This window comes from Agelaius tricolor, unplaced genomic scaffold, assembly GCF_023055355.1.
Source record: "Agelaius tricolor isolate 1412-34295 unplaced genomic scaffold, bAgeTri1.0.p SCAF_3, whole genome shotgun sequence".
Classification (NCBI taxonomy): Eukaryota; Metazoa; Chordata; class Aves; order Passeriformes; family Icteridae; genus Agelaius; species Agelaius tricolor.
Window position 1 is genome coordinate 4,736,308 of NW_027269263.1, and position 18,269 is coordinate 4,754,576.

Below are 18,269 nucleotides of genomic sequence, written 5' to 3' on the forward strand. Positions count from 1 at the left end.
ACCTGAAAGTCAGAGCCTGAAGTCTTTACCCAGACACTTCATGGCTTTCCAGTGAGAGAATGGCATTTCACAGGCAATTCTTCAGCTTGGAAGAGTTGAAAATAAACAGGATTCTATAGGTTCAAGAGAGCTTTTTGCTAGGGTCCCATCAGCCAAATTTAAGTAGATGGATCCTGCTAAATGAGTGGATAAGGCTTCATTACGTAGCAATTTGCAGAAGCAGCCTTTTAGGCCCTGTGATAGGATTGATATCTTCAAACCAGTAGGATGTCATTTCACATACAAACTCACTTTAATTAGCCTGATTTCTCCATGAAAATATCAGCCAGCTAGGAGAGAGTGAGACTAAAGGATGGATAGCATTAAATAACCTTCCTTTACTGTCCCCATCATATTGGCACCCAAGTTGTTCATGAACCAGTTTCTGAACAGTTCAGCATTTTCAGCTCAACTGATCAGTGCCACATCCTTTAAAACAGCCCCTTGCAAGCTGCAGTGTTATTGAGCACCCAGAGACTGTCAGGACACTGAAGTCTGATCAATTGCCCTCAAGAACACATACAGAATAAAAGCCACAGCACAGGACCATAAGGGACAGCAAGCTTGTCACAAAAGGGTTAAGACAACTGATGTGGGTATGGGTGTCTTAAGGGCATTTCCCCTCCTGCATTGCTTTAGCTGATGCTATAAAAACAATTCTTCCTTCTCCAAACCTTCACATCCATCTTCTCCATATCTACCCATGAAACACTAAATGAGGATCTGCATGGCAACTTCCACCTGAAAGAAATTGTCTGCTTTCACACACTCAGCTCTGCTCAAAGAGGAAGGAAGTGCTGGTAGCTTATATGGTGTATACTTCAGAAACAAGGTAAAAAAAAGGTAAAGAAGGAAACAGAGGCATTGAAATCCCTTCTCCACTACAGATCTCCTCTCAGGCTGCAAGGTGGACAAGATTTATGGATGCTGCAGTAAAAGCATGAATACCTGCAGTTATAAACTGGGCTGGAGCCATGGTGTAACCCTTGTCATGATTTCATCTGTTTTCTAGGATTGTGATGTCTGGTATGAAGACAATCACCACACACAGCTACAGTTACAGGTCTCATCCAGCAACTGTGCACCTGCTCTTCCACCCCAGTTTGTTACAGTTCAGTAGCAACAACTGCTGTAGCAAAAGCTGGTCATGATTTCTCTGCACATAACCATGACCTTGTTTAGAGCTGCAAAGACAGATAATATGGTGGTTAAGGAAGATACTAGGTCCCCTTTATTATGGGCTTCCTTTGCATGTTAAAAAAAACTGTGAAGAAGGGGAAGAGGAGATGAATTTCAGTTGTGTAGTACCTCCCTCCCCACCAAGCATTCAGAACTTGTGTAAATGTTGCTCATCCTTGCAGAAAAGTTCTATAATGGGTTATCTTTTCCCACCATATTAAATCAGCTAGGTTTGTTCCAATTAGGTTAAAATCAAGCAAACAGGAGCCACTTAAAAATAGTTATCCTGTCCAGGAATCAAATGCAAGACATTTTAGTACAGACTTTCTATATGAGAATTTACAGTTACATCCTGAGGTGTTAAGCACCAAAACAGGAATCATGGAAGTATTTTAAAAGCAGGAACTATTTTAAAAGCTGCTTCTCACATAGGAAAATGTCAGTCAAAATCCAGATCTTCACATAGATCCTTTCTAGGATTGTTAATTTCATTATAAACATGTATGTCATTTAGAATATGCTCCAAATAAAGGCAGAGGACAGTATACACTGATCCCTAGCACAGATATGAAAATACAGTCACACACACACACACTCCTGATGTAACAGTCATCATGTACTTTTAAAGTCAGTTTTATCAGGTGCCATCTCTCAGCTCAAACAGCAATATAATCTGGTACATTAGGAATGGCTCAAGAGCAGATTTCCTCAAATTTCTGTTGATGGATGCCAGGAAACAAACAAGCAGGAGCTGTTCTTTCATATGACTATTCAAGTCTAGCAATGTCCTATTCCTAAAACTAGGATGCCAGCTGCTAATTCAGCTTCAGCAGTGCCGTAGTTCATCCTCTAAGATGTAGATTTTTGTTTTTAAGTCTTTTAGTTCTCCTTGAATTTTACGTGTTAATTTGTTTCCTTGGCGGATCTCATGTAGAATTGCAAGATCCTGGTCGTCTGGTGCCAAATTCAAAGCCACCTAAAAACAAAAAGAAAAACAAATTAAGAAAAACAAAGCTGTACAGAATACAATTTATGGAGCATTATGGTAAGTATATGAGGGAGAGAACTCTAAAGGAGACCCATTGTAGCCAGCAAAGAGGACGTTTACGTTAATAGCCCAAGGATAACGCACATCACCAAAAGCAAGGTGCTCCAGAACCAAAAATAAAGAACAAAGCTTTCATAACATTATGTTTTTGTATTATAGTACTAGCAAGGAAGAAATCTTAATAGAATATAACCATGTTGACTCATAGCCTGTTGACTCCTTTCTAGTGCCTGTATTATTTAGAGACACACAAAAAGGGGCAAGTCAAAGTATTTATCAAGGAACTCGTATCTAGTTCTAAGTACCTCAGGAGATGACATTTCATCTTTTGCTATTTCAACCAGAGGTGTTCTAACTGCTGTGGCTAACCTGCTGCCCTCTGAAGTGCACAGGATTCAAGAGCAGCTCAAGTCCAAAGCCTTGACTCAGGCAGTGCCTGTACTGGGCTGAGTAAAGGCTGCTGGATAATCAGAATTCCTGATGGCAAGCTGGCCAGGGCTGACATTTCCTGTCACCCTGCAACTGGCTAGAGCATGCCAGCCCAGCCACTTTCAAGGGCACAGCATTGGAAGCTGCTCTAAAATCCCTCTATTCTCCTCACCCACTTATGGTTTCTTATTGTGTCATCATGTAGTTTTCAGTCAAAAATGTTAATATGCAAATCAGGAAATTTAGTCATCTTTAGTCATTTTGACCTCAAGCAATGAGAGGGATTGAATGATCACTCTGGAGACTTCTTGCAAGTGCTTTGTTCCCCTGCCCTCTTGTGGTTAACAGTGTTAAGAAATTGAGAATACAATGAAGAGCACACCCAGATATAAAACATACAAGTCTCCAGTAAAGGCATCATACACACTCTTTCCCCTTGTTCATATACTGCTGTTAGTCCTTAAAGAATAAAGTTGAAAAATTCACAGGCCATTTAAAAAAACCCCAAACCAAAAAACCCAAACAAATTGAAGACTTTAATCAAAATAAATGCATTAGTCTGCATAAACTGAACTGTGCATCAAAAGTACAGGAAAAGAATCAATCAGTAGCACTGCCAGACTCCTGCAGGAGAGCCTAAGCTATGCTGAGATGATCCTCTCAAGCACATTATAGATAAAAGTCTCATCCTTAACTCCAAGCAACATCAAGGCTGTGCCTTTCCCTCTAAGCTGTTCAGATGTTCATCTACACACCTGGAAGCTACTACAAAGAACACAACTTCCAGCCACTGCTTCTGCAGTGATTTTTGCAAAGTCATAAATGACATACTAAAGTAATAAACAGAGTATCCAAAATACTTAAGACAGTGATCAACCTCTCACTGGAACAGAACCAAACACTATGGCTCTTACAAAGAAAATAAACACTCATTTTCTTTGCAGGATAAACTCCTGAATCAAACCACTGCCTTGCAATTTTGAGATAGCTAAGTAAGCTACAGGTATCACATAAGAACTTTTGAGAGTGGAAACAAAAAAACACAGCTAATGTGTACCAAAGACAGTTCTTGGTAAGCTTGATGCCTAATTGATAAACAAAGACAAATCTTTTTTGCTTGGTAAAATACAGAGGACGCAAGTTTTGTCAGATACTGATATTTAAAGGCACACTTAGAAAAGGAATTATTTCCTTAACCCTAGAGGAATACTACATTAAATACTGAGAATACATCTCTATAGGATAAGCCCACAATAGCCTGCCTCAAAGACTTAGCTGTTACCTTATAAATCTTCTTCTCTACATCTTTCAGTTTCTGCTGAAGCTGTTTGATGTCATTCTTGAAGCCCTCTACTTCCAGATTCCGACGTTTTTCCAAGGCTTCACATCGCTGAGTCATCAGTTTCAGGCGCTTCCCCATCTTCTCTGAGCGTTCCTGTGGAGAGGAAAACTCAATAGGCCATGCAAAATAAATGCTGGAAGCTCATCACCCAGCCAGCAAATGATTACAGACTAATTACCTGAAAGAGTTCTTTGCCAGCATCTCTCTCCTCACGGATCCTAGCCACCTCCCCTTCCAGGGAGACACACTGCTCTCTGTACATGTGTGACAGGTGCTTTTCCTGCACTAGCTTGTCTTGCAGTAACTATGACAGAGGAAGAACAAAAAAAATTAATTCAAGACTGTGCTCACAAAACTTCCCCTGCCCTGGACAAGCAAGTGTGGTATCACTGCCAATATGACAGGAGAATAAAAATTAACTGGAACTAGAGCTCGCAAGTATGTGAGGACAATATTCTAACTTCAGTCCCATTACCAAAACCTTTGAATAAGTTACCAGTTTTGTCTGACTGCTCATCATTAAAAATAACATTCAATTAATGCTGTAACTCCCCTTTCACAGCTGCTTGCCCAGTACTTTCAGAGGCATCTGCATTCAGGGCTCAATGGAAACAATTCCCTATTTCCTGTTTACTTTGCCATTCCTTATTCTGATCTCCCAGCTTGTCACTGGAAGTGTAGTGGAAGAGGAAGAAAAATTCAGACTGCTAGAGAAGAGCTGGAAGACGTAAGTTGAGAGGACTCATTCTCCCCTGAGAGCATCAAGGGAGATCCAGACACTGCATTCTAAGACCATTAGCTCAGAGCACTTACAGGAAAGAGAGCCACATGCAGTCAGCAGGTTGAAAACTGTTGGCCCCAATTAATCACACAGCTTACAGAATTTGGGATTTTTTTTGAGCATGAAAGAAACTGACAGTGACATGCTACCATAAATCCTAACTGTACATTTTATCTGAAATTTGAGGGTGATGCTGATTTTGAAGCAGGAGGGGTTTTTTATTTAGATTACTGCTAACAACAATGTAACTTAAGGCAATCCAGTACAACTTTGAAAGTGCTGCTAGTGACTGTGTATTGTGCCAAAGGCAAGGTGCTTGCAATTTCCTAGTCAAAAACTGTTAAAGAGTGCTCTACCAACAACAAAAAAAATTACCTTTATTTCTTTGCTGTGGGATTTTGAAGCTCCATCACTTCCTTGAAGCATCTTCTTCAGCTCTGTCTGCTTCTTTTGTCCTGACTCTGTGCTGAAAGCAAGTTGATCCAGATCTTTGCTAAGTTTCCTCAACAGACTGTCCTTCTCTGCCATCCATGCTTTCTCGTTGGCTCTGGCATCAAACTTGAGCTGGAGAAAGTCCCGGGTACTCTCATATAAGAGATTTTGGGTCTTATGAAGCCTGAAAAAAGGGATCCCAGTGGAGTTAACTTCTTTCCTAGTGCCTACCTTAATTTCATCAGTCATCACTGCAACTTGGAAGAAGCACAGGAGAAGACACACGGTCTAAATGTGAGTTGAACTCTTCTCATCTAATGAAAGAAGTGCTCCTCTTCCAATGTGAGAGAGGATTTTTAATAAGCAGATTACTCCACTCATCTTCCACACACACTACCAGATGGCTGCAGAATTTGCTTTTCTGCCTGCTACAGAAAGCAATGCACTGAAAGCCATAACATTTCCATTGCTCCCTCTCTTCTCATGACTACATCATGGTCATGCTCTCACACTCACTTTTCTGTTATAGCTTTGATCTTGTCCTGGTCCTTCTGGTGCCGGACCTCAGCTTCCTCCATCTGAATCCGCCTGTCCTCGAGCAGGGACTCCACCTGTTCCTTGGTCAATCGTGTCTGTTCTTCTATCTGAGCCTGCAGGGCCTTCACCTGCACAAGCAAACACAGACATTACAGAACAAGACCTCATGCCAGCTCTGCTCATGTTAAATTCCAAGATTTAGATCAAAAACTGTACCTGATAACACCTTTGGCAGTTCTAATTTCCCAATCTTTTGTTTTTGTTTTAATGCTAATTATTTCAAACAACTGAAGCATTTACAAAAAACATGCTGTAGGCAAGAGAGGGATACTATGAGGAGCAACACTAGATTGTTAATATTTATATATTATTAAGATTTAAATTGCACACATCTAACAAATCCTGTGGAATATGCAGAGACACTTCTGTACCTCTGCTTGAACAAATAATATTAATAATAATAAAAAACCAACTACCATCAATATCTGCTGTACAAGTTCATCCATTATTTGATTCATCTTTCCTCATACTTGGCATCAGCTTCTAGCATCTTCCCCGGTTCATGATTCTGAACATTTTATCTTTCATTTTGTCATGCTACCTATGCCTAAACTCTTATGGAAGTCTAGAAAAGGGAATATTTCATTTTATCAATGCAATGCACTTCAGGAGGCTGCTGTGTCTCAAGCACATTGCTTTTGTCAAGCTTCCACAAAACACCCAACCCTGCACATCTTCAGTGGGTTTAATGTAAATTCACATCTGCTATCAAATTATGGGAGATAACATCAATTACACATTCTGTACTTAAGGACAACATATTTCAGTTGACATTAAGGGAACATCTGCTTACATAAAGCTTCCAGAAACGGTTCTTAAATTTACATTCACAGCAAAGAAACAGCTAAGTAAACTGACAAAGTGTGGATCCATAGTAAGATGCAGGGATTTATACAACTGGTACATCTACATCTTAAGCAGACAGAATATTTTTTATCATAATTTTCTGCAAGCCAGCAATTATGTCCATCAGCTAGGAAACATTTTTACCTGTAGTAGAAGTGTGTCATGATCTTTTTGATCTCTCTGAGAACTTCTTAATTTCTCTACTTTTGCTGCTGCTTTTGAAGCACTCTTCTCTGTACCTATTGAAGACATTTAACTGAAGTGGGAAAGGGTTTTCCAATGTACTTGCAGTACCTTTCCAAGCATGACATACTTGTGTTGTGGTGGGCCTACAGGAACAGCAGAAAGACTTCCACTGCTACAGTCACAAGGACTTCTGAGGCTTAGCTGAAAGAAAAGAATTCTAGAACTTCTGGTGATCACACACCTTTATCCTCTCTATCATACTGCAGTATTTAGGCACCCTCCTAATTTTGTTGGCATGTATAGAAAGAAAATTTGACATGTTTTCTTAAAATAAGTGATGAACAGGCAGATGCCACAGCTGCACAAACATCAAGGCTTGAGTGAGTTTTGAGCTTGTTGGCCAATTTCAGTCAATCTGATTAAACAATTATGTCCCACAGCCTCCTCCTTAGCTGAGCACACCAGGGACATGAAAGCTAAGGCTGTTTTAAAGGATGATGAAGGGAAGCCAGGTGTACTGCATGGATATGCAGAGTCACATTTAGGGAACTTAATGGAAATTTACCAAAGCATTCACATACATTCCTGTATGCCATTATTTTGGCTTACAAAAGACAGACACACAAAAAAAGCAAGAGCTGAGCTGCTGTTACTCAGCTTGGTGTGGGTACCTGTGCTAGAAACATCATCTTGTTCTTGGGTCTCTGGTGGCCTTTGCAGCACAGTAACCTACAGAAACAAGAAAAATGCACTGAGCATCTACTTCCCCAAAGGTGCAATGGTCAAGAGGTTTTAGCTTTTTAACTTTAAAAAGTTAAAAGTAAATATAAAACTGTAAAAAGTTAAAACAAGATATCCAAAAGAACAGCATTACCTTACTTCTACCACAAGACAAGACACTGCATTTCACAAGTGTAATGCCCATGTTGAAAAGTTTCCTTTATCATGGATAAGTTTTGCCATTACTGCCTCTATATTTTTCATCAGAAAAAGTGGAAAGTAATTCTGCCTCTGATGGCTTCATTAGGGTGAAAATCAGCACCCTCAGCAGGAAAAAGAGCATTTTGGAGACAGAGAGAAGAGGAAGGTGAAGATGATGTTATTGCCCTTTTTTATACTCCTTGTCTCAGCAAGACAGAGAAACATGAAGCTTCATTTATCAGCACATCCATTCAAGATACTGAACAAGCCTGAGATAGAAGCTAAGTGATAAAAATACTGAAACTCAAGTTCGAACTGAAACCCACCTAAAAAAAGGAGGCCATGAAAGAGCAGGTTATAACCCCAAAGCTTATCTTTATGTTCACGTTACATAATAGGCTTAATTTTAGAGCTACCCTAAACCAAAAATTCTAAAGCTTTGGCAAGATTTTTGAAGAGCTTGAGCAGTACAGAGCAACCATGAACAATGCAGCATATTTCAGCCTTTTTCTGCACCTTATTTCAAAATAAATCCTATATTCCCATCATAGTCTTTGTACATCCAAATCACTCATGACTTTTCTAATTAGGTTCAACTACATTGCACACCATATGTGCTGCCATTTAAACAATTCAACATCACTTCTGAAATATGCAACACAATGTTGTCTAGAGGTTGTCTAGATGGTTCTTCAGCAACCTTCAGCCCAGGAAACTGCTGCAGCAACCTTGACACATTCTTTACTGAAGCTCTGAGACAGGCATTCGGAGATAGCTGACCTTCAAACACTGTGCCTGGCCATTTCCTGCACCTTTTTTTTTCCTTTTTGTGGTGTTCTTGCCATCTTCTTGACAACCATTTGCCAGATGACTTCAGACTCCCATCTGACACTTCAGAGGCCAAGCTGGAGGTAAGTTTTGAAGGCAGAAGGAGGCTGATGCTAAGAGGATCTACTTTCAGGGTGCTTGTTCTTACTTACCTTTATACTACAGCATTTAGACTAAAACCTGATGTTGCTACAGACCCCATTTGCTTTGGGCTCATTTAGCAACCTTTGACTTGATCTGGTCTGTGGTCAGACTGGGATACAAATACTCATGTTAAAATTCAAAGAGGAGATCTACAGAAAAAATGGAACTTGCCTTATGTGGAGGCTCCTTATGAAAATATGTAATTTCTCCTTCATCTGCTCCCAGTATAGCCAGGAGTTGTTGGATTTTTTTCCTGTCCTCCAATTCCCTGGAATACAAAGGAAGTGAAAATAGGAAAATAGACAATAGAAAATATACAAATAGAAGCAGATTTTTTTAAAAATACATCATGACATTGTGACACACTCTCCTTTTCCTTTACCTGTAGATGCCTGCAAGTTTTCCAACCTGTTGCAGTTTCTGAGACTACTGCTTTAAAAACAAGATTCCAAAGACATTCCTGATGTTGCCAATGAGACCATCACCAGTTTTGCTGATTGCAGAGCATTTCTCTTTTCAAGTACAATAATACTATGTAGGCTGCTACAATAGCACATGGTGAAAAGAATTTGCATTAAGAGTTATAAACTACCTAAAATTCTCTCCGATTGTACATGTCCATCATTTTTAACCCAAACTACATTAAGGGCTGTATCAGACTTTTTATTACACTCCTGACAAGTGTCAAAGCACACCAACACATATTTTGACTTAAGTTCTTAAATCTTCAATGGAAAAATTCATGCTGGAGCACAGAAACAGAGTGAGGAGGAAGAAGAAGCAGAGGCAATATGCAGTGAATTGACCATAACCCCCATTCCCTCCCTCTCTGTGCTCCTGAGGAGGAGGAGGTAGAAAATTCATGAGTCAAGTGGAGCTGGGAGAAGTGTGAGGGAAAGGTATTTTAAGATCTGGGTTTATTTCTCATTATCCTACTCTGATTTCATAGAATGGTTTGGGTTGGAAGGGACCTTAGAGATCATCTGGTTTCAAGCGCCCTTGCCACAGGCTGGGAACCCGCCACTAAACCAGGTTTCTCAGAGACCCATCCAACCTGGCCTTGAACACTCACAGGGATGGGGCATCCACAGCTTCTCTTGGCAGCCTGTTCCAGTGGCTCACCATCCTAAGAGTGAAGAATTTCCTGCCAACAACTAAACTAAACCTGCCCTCCTTCAGCTAAAGCCATTCCCCTCATCCTGTCACTAAATGCTCCTGTAGCAGCCCCTCCCCAGCTCTCTTGTAGGCCCTCTATGTGCTAGAAGGCTGCTCTAAGGGCTCCATGAAGCCTTCTCGAGACTGAACAGCCTCTACTCTCTCAGCCTGTCTTTGTAAGACAGAGGCTCCAGCCCTCTGGTCATTTAATTGGTAATCATTCCCCCCAGCTAGGTCTGTTTTGCCCATGATGGCAAATGGTGAATGATCTCTCTGTCCTTATCTTGACCCATGAGTCTTCTCTTGTATTTTCTCTCCCCTGTCCAGCAGAGGAGATGAATGACAAGAGATGCCTTGGTCTTGGTGGGCACCTGGCATCCAGCCAAGGTCAACTCACCACAGACAGCTTCAATCAAAACTTCACATTCAAACTGGTAACACACAATTCAAATCTGAACCAATGTTCAATTTCTGCTCTTCCTTCTACTACCAGAATAGGAATAATAGTAAGTGGAAACATTTAGCAGCCCAACAGATTGCACTGCACCTTCACTGGTATGGTTCCATAGGAAGTGTGGAATAATTGCTGCACTGAGGACTCCAGGTCTGGCTGAGAATAAATTGCTGCTGGCAGTGCCTCAGTCCCCACACAGGACAGCCCACTGTTGTGGGTCCCAGGATGAGGTCAGAGATGAGAATCTGACTCCAAGTTCTCAGAAGGCTGATTTCTTATTTTATGATATTATATTAAAAGAAATTATATACTAAAACTACGCTAAAGAAAGGATATATCAGAAGGCTAGACAAAAATGAATAATAAAAACTTGTGACTGACCAGAGTCCAACACAGCTGGACTGGGATTGGTCATGAAGTAAAAACAATTCACATGGAACCAATCAAAGAAGCACCTGTTGGTAAGCAACCTCCAGACCATGTGGGAATCCATAAAATCAGAGGGTTTTGGGAAAGCTGCAAAAGGCAGGTCTTAGAGACAGAAGAACTGTGATTAGAGCTAAGCAGTAGCTATGAGATCGGTTAGCAGAAAAATTATGTAAAATGTAGAAAAGTAAGGACAAATAGAACAGTGGTCTGTGTATTAACACTTGTTTAGAATAATTCTTTAAGCTACAGAAAAGTTTATCTAACAAGATATTAGGAAGTTTTAAGCTTAATAATAGAGCTTTGTGCATTGTGTTTTAAGGCTTACAAACAAGTATTGTATTTGAAATAAGCAGGCATTGTTTTAACTAAAGGTACATGTGCTTATAGTAGTTGGATAGAACTACTGTCAATGTGCTCTTGCTTTGTGTCAAAAAACCTATAAAGTAAGTTGTAACATTAAGTTTTTGGTCTGCTGCCTGGGATGTGAGCTGATGGCATCTTCCCATTGTCATAACCATGTAATGAGACTGATGCTGGAAAATAAAACAGCTCAAAGCACGTCCCCAGCGGCCCCATCCTGTTCATAACTTGTACACAGACCCCTGACCAGTGATAAATGGTGCTCCTCTGTGAGGAACTTTGTCAGACTAGATGACTAAAAATGCATTAAACCACATTCCAAGCAATCAGATAATTATTTTTTTTCATTTCTTTCCTGAGGCTTCTCAGGAGAAAAATCCTGGCTAAGGGATTTTTCAGAAAACACCAGGGTGACAGCCCACCTGAGTTTGAGACGGTCGTTCTCCGAGTAGAGGCGAAGGACCTGCTCCTTCTCCTGGAACAGGTACACCTGCATGTCACTCAAAGCCTTCTGCAGCTCTGCCACCTCCTCCTCCAAGTGCCGCACTTCCCACTGCAACTGGTGCTGAGTGGAGACCATAAGGGACTCGAAATGGAACAGAGAACTGGACAACACTTACAAGCTTCCAACTGCTTGTGCTCTGAGTCTGGAACAGCCAGCTCAGGAATTATTTAGCCTCCTACAATATTTGACCAGATGAGGGCAGTATTGGAAAAATTGGAAAAAAATATTTTAAAATGTTTCAGCTGGGAGTTCAGAGCCCTGCGAATCACTGTCACTACACAACAGTGAAATAAGGCTTGGGTCTCCAGTTTCTAGTGGTTGCATTTCCACACTGGTGGTCAGAGCAGGTATGGGGAGCCTGACATCACCTAGCAAGGCCTCTAACAGCATTTACTTTTGAAATAAATCACTGAAGAACAAACACTAAGACAGCTGTATGGTTTAGCAGTGAGAAATCCAGCTAGTTATTATGTTTCATTTTTTCCACCTGGTATAGGAAGCTACCAAGCACTCCTGTATGAAAAAAAAGCATTATTTTGCAACCTGCCCCTCTTTTTCCCACATGACAATAAGATGTACAGTACATCCCCAAGGACTTTCAGGCTGCTTCAAGCATGGCCAGTGCTTGAGGAGACACCTCTATCACCTCAGAAGTGACTGTTTTATTCCCAAAGAACCATCCACAACTACAAACATGATTACTAGGCAGATACACGCTATAGCCTGTGTCAGGACACTGCATATCTTGCAGGTATTCTTTAAGATTTCTTCCTATTAAAAGGCAAATTCTTAAATTTCTACTTAACAGCTTATGGCCAAGCTTATGAATTCCACTGCAGTAAATAGGAATTATAGCCATAAGTAAAAGTCTATTCAATTTGGACAAAAGAGCATTCCTTCAATACAAGAAGCAAGGGAAAGAAGCTGGAAAACGTGGGAAATGAGCATCTAAACTCAAGCCTTAATATTAAAAAAAAAAAGCAAAATTCCCACTGTGAAGATACAACCAAGCCATGACTTTTGAAGAACATCCTACAGGCACTTTTCTGTTTGATTTGACAGAGGACAGACAGCTAGATCTTAAAATCAACCACCAAAATCCACATTGCTAATAAAATCCCAAGAATTCTGTGCTGAATTTTCAATTGAATAAAAACACTAAGCTTGTGCATGTAGCCCATAATTGTTCCAAAACTCATTTCCTAACCTGCTCATCATAGGTTTGTTTGTATTTCTCCAGCCTTTTCACCAATTCCTCGTGCTCCTCATCGAAGTCAGCGATCTTCTTGCGGTAATAGTCCAGGAGCTCGTGGGAGGGGTTCAGATGGGCCAAGCGCTCCCCGATGGATGGAAGGGGAGGGAAATCCTCCTGACTCGGACACTGGGACTCAGCAGATCTGGAGGAGGCACGGGGGGTTGGCACCCTGCAGAGAAACAAGGCTCTGATGACATGTAAGCCTCAGACAGGGAAATTAAAAACAATTTCTAAAGTAGCTAAAAAGATTTTAAGTTTTTACAGAGAGTAGCTTGACTGTTCTCTGGGTATTAACAGGAGATCATGGCATTTAGGAGAAGCAAGAACTTTGATAAAGAGCAGCTTGCAGGTGTATTGTACTGTGGAGGAGGGCCCAACCCAGGGAAAAGATAAAAAAAGATGTTATGGAAGCAAAGCCTTGTACATTATTTGGGGAGGATGACAATGAAAAGAGGAGAAAAAGAATAGAAGGACAGCACTCAGGGGATAAAAAGTCCATTGCTGTTCAATTAGAAGCAGCAGCCACTGAAAAATAAACAGGCACACATAATCTGTGACAGTCCCTACTGGACACCCAAACAGAAAAACACTTTCTAAAGACAGACCACTGAATGAAGATGATAATTCAGGCTAGCTAATGCACCAGCCATTATAATTTAAGGTGTAAGTCTAGGAACCTATGTGCTTTCCTTTCTGGTGTACTTGATGTTCTTATCCACATAGCTTGTCCACCTTCAACACTGAAATAGAAGCTGCCAAGTTCTTGAATCTTATGTTGAAGTGCTACACAGAAAGCAAATCAATGTTATATAAATCAAATCAAGGATATGTATGATCACATAGTTTTCCTCAAAACAATATTTAGTGCATTCAAACATTTAATCTGTTCAAACAAGCAGCAGATTTGCAAACAGAGCTGCAGAGTTAAAAAAAAAAAACTTAGAAAGTGCTCTTTTCATTATCTATATTGATACTACAAACTTTTTTTTTTTTAACGATACTATGAATAACAGAAGCTAAGAAGCTTCTTGACTAAAGTGCCGCTTAGTCGCAATCTGGTCGTGGAGAATCAGGAATTTTGGTGAAAAAGTGATTTGGCAATGGTGACCTTTATGGGGCCACTCACCAAAGCTGCTTGGATAAGATCCCCAGTGCACATCCGTGAAAACTCTGAGCACTGGAGGAAAGCATTAAATTTGCCAAAGTATAAGTATTAAGTGCAGGAACTTGCTGAAGTAGCAGAAACTCCTTAAACAATGTATCTAGAGAAAGAAGTAACCCAGGCACAAGGCGAACGTTTTACTGCCGAAGAGCAGCAGAAACTGAAAGATGGAAGAACAAGGAAGCACAGCAGGCAGAGGAGCAGACCCAAGAGGTGCCCTAGCGCAAACCAATCTACCAGAAAATAAAGAAAGGGCTCCAGGAGCCAGGCCGCCGGGGAGTAAGGAAAGGGCTCCGGGTGTCCCGGCAGCAGCCGCCCTACACTCACTACCTTGGGCAGCGCGGGCTCCCCGCAGCGCGCTCCGCTGCACTCATCACGGCCCTGCGGAGAGCCGGGCTGTCCATGGGTGGGGGAGAGGGGCTTCGGGCACCCCGGTAGGCTGGTGAAAGGGGGGTGCCCGGCGGGAGCCCCGCTGGAAAAGCCCCGGGATAGAGGTCCCCAGATAGGGGTCCGGCCTCCGCCTCCTCAGAGCCCCAACGGCCGAGCAACGGCTGCACCGGCCCCGCCGCGACTTAAACGGCGCGACGCCCCGCCCCCGCGGCCTCCTCCAATCACAGACAGGCTTTCATGCGGGCCCGGCGGTCTGCGCCAATCAGCGCTCGCGACACGGGCGGCAGCGGTTCCGCGCCTGCGCGTCTGGGAGTTGTAGTTCCGGGATGGTCGGAGGGCCCATGGCGGAGTACCGGGCCTGTGGGGCAAAATAAAATCAGCCTTTATCCACACCAGCAAAACACGCCATTCAAAACGCCCCTTTTCCTTTGAAAGTGACCTGGCATTCGGAAGCGGCCACAAGAAGTTACTGGCACAAATTCTGGCTGAATTGAATGTGTTCTTTAGGTCATCCCGGTGCCTTGAAACCTCCTCATCCTCCTCATGTATTCCCAGTAGTACCTAAGTGTTGTCATTTATGCACCAAACGATTTCCTAATTTATTAAGTGTGCTGGAGAAAAACCAATTTGCTGAGTGTGAAAAACGCCAATCACTTGTTTTTAAAATTTTAAAAGTTTAATAGTAATAAAATGGTTATAAAAATAGTAATATAATTAGAGTAATAAAAATTTGGACAATTAGGATTTAGGACAATATGAGACAATAAAAACAAAAAGTTAGGGACGTCCAGGTATCTTTTTCTGGGCAAAATAAGCCCGAAAAAGGACACATGTTAACAGAGGATTAACCCTTAAAAGCAATAGCCTGTTGCATATTCATACACCTCATACATGATGCATAAATTCCATTCAGACAATGGATTCTCTCTGGTCAGAGTCAGCTTCTTCCTATTAATCCTAACAGTGTCTTCAGGGATGAGCGAGATGGGATGAAGTTAGTTTCTTCTGATAAGGGAGCAATAAATTCTTTTTCTCTGAAAGATTTAGGTGTCCTGTGGCTGCTACCTTGGTGCAAGTCCTCTCTTTAAAAAAAAAAATTATCTTACATAGCATAGTTTCTATTTTAACATTATGTTATAACCTAAAAGTACATTTAATACTCTACTTAAGAAAATTAATACAGCATAACTTTCTAACATAACACATAGAATATTCATTTTAATATTTGCGAAAAGCCAATCATAAAATACGCATTTTTCACACTCAGCAATAAGCCAGGGTTCTTTTTGCCTTAAGACTTTGTTTAATAGACATGGACTTTTTTTGTCAAAGAAAGGCTTCTTTATGAAACCAGAGGTTCTTCCTTATCACAATTTGCAGCTTCTTTGTGAGCGGAAGAGGAGGGGCAGGCTTTTATCTCTTTTTGGTGACCAGCGACAGGACCCAAGGGAATGGCCTTGTGAAAAACGCCAATCACTTGTGTTAAAATTTTAAAAGTTTAATAGTAATAAAATAGTTATAAAAATAGTCATAAAAAGTAGAGCAATGAAAATTTGGACAATCAGAGTTAGGATAATAAAAGCAAAGAATTACGGATGTCTGGGTGTCTGGTACTCTACTATAGAAACACACCTTGCTAACAAAAGATTAACTCTTACAAGCAATAGCCTGTTGCACATTCATATATCTCATACATGATGCAAATATTCTTTTCAAACAAAAGGTGTTTTCTGGTTATTGTCAACTTCCTCCCTCATCTTGTAAATCAATTGTCTTGGTTCCTCAAAGTCTGGTTCTTCCTGATAAGGAGGCAATAATTCTTCTCTTGGTTTTTTTTTTTGTGTCTTGTTGCTGTTATCTCTCCTTGAGCTAGTTAGAAAAAGTACCTTACATCACATAGTTTCTGTAGCCTAAAACTATATTCTACCACGCTACAGCACTACAAAAAAAGGATTAATAGAGCATAACTTTCCAACATAACACCTATAGTATTCATTTTAATATTTCCAGAAAGCCAATCATATAATATGCATTTTCACACCCTGAAGCTGTGCCAGGGCAGGTTTAGGTTGGGTATCAGGAAAGGTTTTTCCCCCAGGGGGTGGTTGGGCACTGGACAGCTCCCCAGGGCAGTGGGCATAGCACAGCCTGCCAGAGCTCAAGAAGTGTTTGGACAATACTCTCAGGCACATGGTGTGACTTTTGGGGTGTCCTGTGCGGGGCCAGGAGCTGGACTCAGTGATCCCTGTGGGTCTCTTCCAACTCAGAACATTCTGTGACTCTGATTCTCCATCAAATCAATTTTCTCATGAAACAGAGAAAATAGCAGGGTATTTCTCTTGACAAAGTCCAGAAGAAAGGCTGCTGTCAGGGACTGGCCCTGATGACCCTTGTTGGTTGGTCCCTTCCAGCTCAGGATATTTATGATTCCCTGGGGTTGGACAAGGGGCTCTCCCCACTCTTGTAGAGCAGCTGCATACATTGTATGAGGGGCTGAAGTCTTCTCTCAGGGAAATGATAAATAACCCCAGATAACCAAGGAGAATAAAACCTGACATGGAGTACACATGGATTATCAGATTCACATTCTCTGGAAAAATCCCTTTGCCCAGGATTTTTCTCCTGGGAAGCTGAGTAGCCTCAGAGAAAAAAGAAAACAATAATTAGCTCCTTTGCTTCTCCTCTGTTTTGCTCATGTGGAATATGTTTGGAGATTGTTTACCAACAGGTGATTGTTTCATGGGATTCTGATGTGAATGTTTTCACTCTTTGGCCAATCAGGGCCAAGCTGTGTCGGGACTCTGGAGAGAGTCACGAGTTTTCATTATTAACGTTTTAGCATTCTGTAAGTATCCTTTCTGTATTCTTTAGCATAGTATTCTTTAATATAATATAGTATCATAAAATAATAAATTAGCCTTCTGAGAACATGGAGTCAGATTCATCCTTCCTTTCTCCCTGCCATGGTGGTCCCTGCAAATACAATATGTGGACAGGTGTTTTGAAGGATAGACAGCACCAAAACCAGAGCAGGTAATAGAGAAAAGCTTAACATTCTCTTTTAAAAAGGGTCTCTTGCAGAACTGATGAGAAAAATGCCCCCTCAGTTTATATGGGATATTTAGGTTTTGCTGCTGCAACATTCCCAGCATTGCCGTCCAGTGAGCTCCACCAGCCTAAATATCTTAATGTAAAACCAAAATAACCTTGAAGAGTCTACAGGGAAACCAGCAAAAGAGTGGACCTCAAAACAAAGCTTTTGAGCAGGGAGATTTTTCCTTCTGGAATTCCTGGCTAAATCACTGCTTATCTTAGAAATCGGGTACGTGGTGATTGTGTTGTTGGGAATACAATGTATTTCCTCAAAAGATTCTGGTACAGCTCATCAGAAGACCGACACAACCAAATAATAAAAGAAAAGAAGTGGAAGGAGCTTGTAGAAATATATATTTTCTAGATACTAGTGAGGAAACATCTTCATTCCACATGCTTATGTAGTCCTACATAAAATTATCAAGCATCCACGTCAGAATCTCCCTATGAAATGTAAGAATACTCAGCAACAACACAATAACCTCAATTTGCTCAATGTTTTATGAGATCAGTTTGGTCTTACCTGTAACTTCTGTTAAAGTTAGCCATTTGCATTGGAGGTGTGTTTCCCACACGTAAAATGTGGGTGACACCTCTTTAATCTGGCAGGGAAGTGACGCAGAGAAATGTTTTAATCTGCGTGCAGCAGATCTTGTAAAGCCTCCTGGTAACAGGAGGAGGGAATTAACTTTTC

At 41.1% G+C, this 18,269-nt stretch overlaps 1 protein-coding gene across 4 annotated transcripts; it reads right to left on the reverse strand.

Annotated features, from left to right (window-relative positions):
• Positions 1 to 1,835: 1,835 nt before the first annotated feature.
• CCDC77 (coiled-coil domain containing 77) lies at positions 1,836 to 18,188 on the reverse strand. Of its 4 annotated transcripts, none has more exons than XM_071422246.1 (11): positions 18,099 to 18,188; positions 12,883 to 13,099; positions 11,593 to 11,735; positions 8,944 to 9,040; positions 7,551 to 7,608; positions 6,838 to 6,932; positions 5,767 to 5,915; positions 5,194 to 5,434; positions 4,216 to 4,341; positions 3,978 to 4,130; positions 1,836 to 2,194 (listed from the first exon to the last, which is right to left on the reverse strand). In XM_071422246.1, the coding sequence occupies exons 1-11, from the start codon at positions 18,128 to 18,130 to the stop codon at positions 2,045 to 2,047; spliced, it is 1,461 nt and encodes a 486-aa protein (XP_071278347.1). In that variant the 5' UTR covers positions 18,131 to 18,188; the 3' UTR covers positions 1,836 to 2,044. The 4 variants fall into 4 exon arrangements, with proteins under 4 accessions (XP_071278347.1, XP_071278348.1, XP_071278346.1 ...); XM_071422247.1 differs by lacking the exon at positions 18,099 to 18,188 and adding an exon at positions 14,423 to 14,898 and having other exon boundaries at positions 11,593 to 11,645; XM_071422245.1 differs by lacking the exon at positions 18,099 to 18,188 and adding an exon at positions 14,423 to 14,895.
• Between the last annotated feature and the right edge of the window lie 81 nt (positions 18,189 to 18,269).

Bases quoted from the DNA above. Each gene is read 5' to 3' on its own strand.
- CCDC77 (XM_071422245.1), bottom strand. From the start codon at position 14,496: ATGGACAGCCCGGCTCTCCGCAGGGCCGTGATGAGTGCAGCGGAGCGC. The intron at 9,041-11,592 runs GTGGGCTGTCAC...TTTGTATTCCAG, and splicing joins AACGACCGTCTCAAACTCAG to GGAATTGGAGGACAGGAAAA. The intron at 7,609-8,943 runs GCAAGTTCCATT...TTGTTTCTGTAG, and splicing joins ATAAGGAGCCTCCACATAAG to GTTACTGTGCTGCAAAGGCC.